This window comes from Xiphophorus hellerii, chromosome 1 (assembly GCF_003331165.1).
Source record: "Xiphophorus hellerii strain 12219 chromosome 1, Xiphophorus_hellerii-4.1, whole genome shotgun sequence".
NCBI lineage: Eukaryota > Metazoa > Chordata > Actinopteri > Cyprinodontiformes > Poeciliidae > Xiphophorus > Xiphophorus hellerii.
In genome coordinates this window covers 165,425-171,992 of record NC_045672.1, presented here as the reverse complement: position 1 = coordinate 171,992, position 6,568 = coordinate 165,425, and the positions used below count along the sequence as shown (strand labels likewise).

The window sequence follows — 6,568 nt, the reverse complement described above, 5'->3', positions numbered from 1 at the left end:
ACGTGTCCGCAGGACGCACTGCGCCCCTCATGAACGTGCCTTCATGTAAGAGATGGGGGGGCTGATATGTGTCAACATCTATTTTAGGGTGTCTGTGTGCACCCAGGTGTCACTGACAGACATAATGTTTTCATAAAGTGATGCGCGTGAGTGCGTGCGTGTGTGTGAGTGTGTGTGTGTGTGGCAGTCCGTGTTACATAACATCCTAACAGCAACGTAAGGGACAGTAAAACTGATTGGTTGGTGATCAGCTGGAGGGTCATGACACACCGAGGTGACCAATAAAAAGAGAAAGGATGAGGAAACGTAAATCCTGATGAAGTTTCCAGGAGAAATTCAGAAAATATTGTCTCATTTTTTGTGACTGTTTAATTTTGATCTGAAAAATCAGTTTATTTTGGTTTATTTGGGTTATTCTGATTTTCCATCCACCTTGGCTCAGCTCATGTGTGGGACTTGTTGCCTTCCTAAACCAGCAGCATTGTTTCTAGAATGAAGAAGTTCCTGAAATACTCTGTCTTGTCACTTGAACTTCTCACATTTTATCACAGTAGGACAACAAACTTTAATGTGTGTTAGGGAATTTTGATCACCACACAGATGTGAAGAGGATGGAGAGTGATATTTATTTTTATGTTTTTTAATAATTAAAATCTGAAAAGTGAATGCATTTGTACTCTGTCTCTCTCTGCTGTCAAATAAAGTCCAGTGAAGCTAGCTGCCTTTGAGAGTCTGATCATTATTAAACAGGATAAACCTGTGTGGATATAATCCCAGATTAAATGGAGCTGTTATGTGAAGTATTTCTGCTTTAATTTCCAGTACAAATTTCTTACAAGTAGCTTTTTAGCACGATGTAGCAGCTTAAGTCAATAATTCTTTAATATTGATTTAAAAAATGTTTTAAATAAAATGATTGAAAATATCATAATTAAAATAATCAGCCAGTGGAGCAAAAACTTTTTCATCAACAATTATTCACTTAAAACAAGCTCATGCATCTTGCTGAAAAGCTGCTTGAAAGTTAGTTTTGTTAGTTTAGAAGAGCCTACTCAAAGTCCAGATGCAACTCCAACTGAATTCATAAGAGCTGATGACAGTATTAAACTCCTGACTGAACTAAGGTTGTTTAGTAACGTTACATTAGTAAAACATTCAGCTTTTAAGTATAAAATATTCTTCTACAAAGTATTAACAGCACACTTTAAAAGTTTAATTTGTTTTTTAAAAAGTGTCAAGTACATTCTCCCTCTACTTCACACTTAAACCCAACTGTTTTGATGTATTACACTGAATCCCAATGAAATACATTAATGTTTGGGATTACACTTTGACAAAAAAAAGAAAAGATTAAAGGGGGATAAAAACATTTGGTAGGTAGGTGGTCCTAACTCCCTCCTCCACACATTTATTTATGTCATTCAAAAACAACATTTTAATGTTTCTGGTTTGCTCAGATATGACTGATTATTTGCAGACCTGCTGTCTACTCATCCTGTATGGGCTGCTTGAGAACACTTCACTGAACATCTATTTTTAGCTATGCAATCCTAAATGTCAAAGGTTCCCTTCCAGTACAACTAGTTAAAGAGATCAGGTTAGAAAAGGCCAACGAGTCAGGTCACTTTTCAAATACTGAAAAGTAAATTTGTTTTTTTTTCTTTTTTATCCTAAATCAGAGGCAGATCCTAAATATTTTTGAAACCCCCATTGGAAAGTTTTTACTGCAGTAAATTCCAGGCTAAAACTTCCAGTCTGTTTCATAATCAGATTTTACACATCAGATTCTGACTACCATCTGAACAAAAAAATCAATGTTCAACATTATATTTTTGTTTCAATGACTCATTTACTAAAATCTGACTAGATATCATTGTATTTCATCTGAAAATTAAATCTTAAAGTTTCAGACAGAACGTTTCCTGTTTGGCCTCAACATCACAAAAACGTAACACTGCGCAACAAATTACCAAAAGATTTACTCCAGGTAACTGAAATGACCACTTCTTTAAAGAATCTGAACGGGATCAGACTGTTCCTGACCGTGAAGTTGAGATGATAAGATCCGTGTTTTACAACGAAGTGAGGCGTTCAAGTTCATGCGGCTCGTGTTACCCTGATCCTCCTGAGCCGTACGGTGAGCCAGTACTGGATTACAAGGATTTTCCCTCTACTGCTCAGGAAGTTGTAAAGGTGAAAACAGCAGCAAAAACAAAGTTCCTTCTCTTCATGTTGAATGTTCCACAATGCAGACATGAACAAGTATTAAAAATGTTTTTCACTCTAATTGAATCAAACCAGCATAATTTTATGAAGAAGAACCACCGCCTTGAGCTCTCCACCTGTGGTTTCCTGATCCCCTCAGCCCACAAAAAAGCGTCTGGATTGGGTTTCCCGCACTGTAAATCTCTCATTTCTGTTGGGCAAGACGAGTTCTAAGAAGAAGAGGAGAGGTTGTTTTTCTACCATCTTTGAGGCCTTTGCTAGCTCAAGCCTATTAAATTCTGCTGAGTACTTCTCAGTACTATGATCGCCATGCAGAATGTTCAGTTCACTTAGGAGTAACTTTCAGTCCGTCTTTAACCTACAGAAGTTCAGTTAGCTCACCTTTATGATGGTGACAGTGTGGCAGTAAACCCTCGTCCACTAACTTGATGCTCTGCTGTCTGTTCTACAGCTAGCCAACCACAGCTACATCTGTTGGTTTCATCAGTTTGTCAAGAAAATAATTTGTCTTAAAGTGTGTGCTTGATCTTTAAATTATGGATTTCAACAATATTTACCATGTTGACAAAATATTTTACTCATAGACGTCCTACATTGGCTACAGTACTTTAATGTGGTTTGATTTCTCTTGATGCTGCATCTTTCAAAAATATAATTGTGTGCGTGTGCGTGTGTGGGCGTGCGTGCGTGTGTGGGGGTGTGCATGTGCGTGTGTGTGTGTGTGTGTGTGTGTTAGGACTTTGGTGTGAATTGAGTTCAGGTTAGGTTTGGGGTTAGCCAGGTACCGGTAACGATTTAAGATCAGGCTATAGAAATTAATGAGAAATGAATGGAAGTCAATGCAAAGTGCTTATGAGTACTTGTTTAGTTATTGTATTTAGGACCATTACTGACATACTGTATTTACTAACCTTCTCTAGACCAGTGGATCTTATGGGGACCAAAGCCCAGTCCCAGTACGGTGGATCCCTGGTACAGGGTTAGAGGTCAGGTTTTAAAGAGCTGGGGTGTGAATTAGGTTTTAGGATGCAAGTTATTTCTCAGAGCTAACCCTAGCTCTAGCTCTGAGGAAGAAGTGAATGCACAGATCAGGCTGGACAGAGTTGGAGCTTGTTTACATGTTCTGTTTGACTTGCTATCACTCTTCCTGTTGAAAAGATAAAAAGGAACACCCAGAGCTATAAAACATCTCTGTTAAAAATAAATAAATAAACCAAAACAACAAAAGATAAACCATGCCATTCTAATGTCACAAACTCAGCCAAATGTTTTGGAAAAAATACATTGGATCACAAGATAATTCAAAATGTGTTACATTAAACATGAAAAAATGATGGGGCCATCTCTGAATTTACAATTTGAATTTGCTATAGACATGAGGCATCTGCTGATGTGAATCATTTTTCCTGAGTATAATTTTGTTTTGGTGCACAACATAAAACCCCAATAAAATCCATTAAAGATTCTGTTTGTACCATTATGAAATGGTATCCCAGTTCTTAATCATTAGTGTACGAGTCCAACTGCAGACCACGTATTCAAACAGGTGCGTGTGGAGATTCTGTGTGGTGTAAAAATGTCCGAAGCAGATTTAAGAGTCTTATATTTCCATATGTTTCTTCCACCTACTTTAGTCTGTTCACCTGTTATTTAGCAAGAGGGAGAGTTTATGGGTGCAGTGAGTTGTTATCTTCTGAAAATTGTGGGTTCTATTCCAGTTTCTTCCTGTCCAGTGTTGTTGTGCTCCAAGGCGAGGTACTAACCCCCATCAGTCTGTGTACTGGTGTATGAATGAAGTGTGTGTGAATGTGGCTCAAGTGTAAAGTACTCTCAGTGGTTGCTATGACTAGAAAAGTCACATATAAATTCAGTCCATTTATATTCTGCAGTGTTTAAAACTTGTCCACAGAACTGAGAAAAAGACAGAGGTAAACCAGACAGAAGCTTCAGGTGAGCTCCAAAGCTTCCACTAAGACAGCAGTAGCGGTAACTATTGTTTGCTGCATTCAGTGTTCGTGTTTCCTTTTTTTTTTAGATGCTAATCATGCAAGATGGGTGGGATCTTAAAGTGTCCCTAGTGGAAGCTGCCTTGAGGAATTTTAATGAGCTTTAATTGCTCTGCTGTTCCATTGGGCCACAACATTCACATCAAGACTGAGCAGGTCTGAGGATCATTTCTACAGCGGGACAACTAGGTAGGTGTCTATGATTCTCTTGGCAAAGCTGTATTAACAAGATGACTTGCTTTGGTAGAGAAATATTAACCCACTTTCAGGCCAGTCCCAAACATGATGGGCTGATAAGTTACTGTAGCGCCATTAAGGGTCATTAAGCTGTCTCCACAACTTCCTCAAGAGAAACAAGGTTCTCTGTTTAGTCAGAGAGCAACTCTTTTACAGATCAAGAACTGGGCAGAATGGAAGTGAAGGTGTCTGTCAAAGGCATCCCACGTGTTGTGTGTGGAGTTACAGAGGAGACAACGTGTCAAGACGTGGTGCTAGTGTTGGCTCAGTCCCTTGGTAAGTATCTTTATGAGTCCACACACTGCTGAAACTATGTCAGATGTGTTGGCTAAACACTATCACTGTTCTTTTTCAGGGCAGCCAGGACGCTACACCTTGCGAGAGAAGTTCAAAGACTTTGAGCGGTGCATGACTCCCGATGAACGACTTCTGGAGACATTGAAGAAGTACGGTGAGCAGGCCAAGGAGGTCCAGCTCAGTCTCCAACACAGCGGCCTCTCCGCTTGGGATGAAATGGGCAAAGTAAAAGTTGGCAGATACCAGCCTTGTCCGCCACTGAGACGGAAAGACGTTGGGCCTAAAATGCGGAGAGGGAGCGGCTCCCTAAGCTTGCACCGCCAAAGCTTGCCTCCATTGACCTGTTTGAGAGAAGAGGCTGAGCAGAAGAAAGACACCCTGAAGACGCCTAGAAGAAAGTCTCTGACTCTCATGGAGGAGGCCTGGGAATGGCTGGAAAGTCTTGGCAAAGGAAAGGTCTACAGTACGTGTGACAAGCCAAGCAAGAAGAGGATTGATAAAAGGGGACAGGCCGCTTTGGATTTGTCCCTTTTTGTCACAAAAGAACATCAAGATCAAAGCAGCAAATGTACAGACAGAGGTCAGAAAAGTTCAAAATCAGACTTTGACCATCAAACATCCTGCTGCATCAGCAATCAGACCAAGGAGAAAAGCAGGCGCTCAAAGAACACCCAAGAGGTAAAATCTGACCTGAGCACCTCAATCTGCGCAGTGGTAACCGAAGATGAGAAAAATCGCCTTAGAGACTCAATCATATGTCAGCTGCTGTGCTTGCAGGATTTACAAGTCCAGATAACAAACACAGACAAACAGATTTTGGACCTCGAGCAAAAGCAGAAAGCCAAAAGAGCTGAAGAAGAAGTCCAGGAGAGGCTTGTGGCTGAGGAGATGGAATACATCAACTTTTGGGAGAATGAACTGAAAGCTGAGGAGAGTTACGAGAAAGATTTGCAGCGTCAGTTCCTCGAGATGAGAGCCAATGTTGCAGATTGCAAAGCTAAACTGGAGGAGTACAGGCGCAAAATGCAGGGCTTGGATTTTTTTGGCAATCTGAACGTTGCTCAAGAAGACCGGAGGGTTTTAAAAGCTCATGAAAAAGTCGCAACCAAGATGTCTGACAGCTCAAAAAAGGAAGAAAATCTGGAAGGATACGAGTCCAGTGTGGAAAGAAACATCAACAGGAAGTTCCTGCCCAAAGAGCACAGCACCCCTCATGCTCTAGTTCCTCCAAATCAGATAAGAGAGCGGCGGCCCACGGGACCCACCGAGCTGAGGGAGTGGTGGAAGCGCTGGTCAGAAGCTCAAAAAGCTCCACCCCAGGATGAAAGGAAGGTGATCCACCGCTCTGAGCTCACCATTTACCTGAGGAGTACCAAGGTTTAGGACCAGCTCACAACAATCCAAACTCCCGTTTGTGACATCACCATGAGATCTCGATCAGGACGTCTTCAATGAACCAGAGCGAGATTATTCTGCTTTCACTGCTATAATACGGGTTCGTGTTTACGCTCTAAAAGCTTTATTTTCACTGCCATTCTTCATGCACCTGGAACTTTGTGCATCACCAAACACATAACTGATTCTCTAATTTTACTTGTGTGTACTTTGTATCCAATACTTTCTGAACCTGTTGGATTACGGATTAAAAGGAATGAATTTTAAAAAGACTGCTTTCTTGATAACACAAGTGTGGCATTAATAAGCCCCGGTTAAAGCTCAAATGTCCAAAAAATACAGCTGATCACAATTTAAACTACATTCTCATGTTCTCTTTGATATTAAATCCTGTTCTACGAAACCTT

General features: G+C 40.6%; 1 protein-coding gene across 2 annotated transcripts; it reads left to right on the top strand.

Moving 5' to 3' along the window:
- Positions 1-3,828: 3,828 nt before the first annotated feature.
- rassf11 (Ras association domain family member 11) lies at positions 3,829-6,540 on the top strand. 2 transcript variants are annotated; one of them, XM_032563036.1, is made up of 3 exons: positions 3,829-4,421; positions 4,626-4,745; positions 4,825-6,540. In XM_032563036.1, exons 2-3 carry the CDS (start codon positions 4,643-4,645, stop codon positions 6,147-6,149), a joined length of 1,428 nt encoding a protein of 475 aa, XP_032418927.1. In that variant the 5' UTR covers positions 3,829-4,421; positions 4,626-4,642; the 3' UTR covers positions 6,150-6,540. The 2 variants fall into 2 exon arrangements, with proteins under 2 accessions (XP_032418927.1, XP_032418936.1); XM_032563045.1 differs by having other exon boundaries at positions 3,829-4,745.
- The last annotated feature ends 28 nt before the right edge of the window (positions 6,541-6,568 follow it).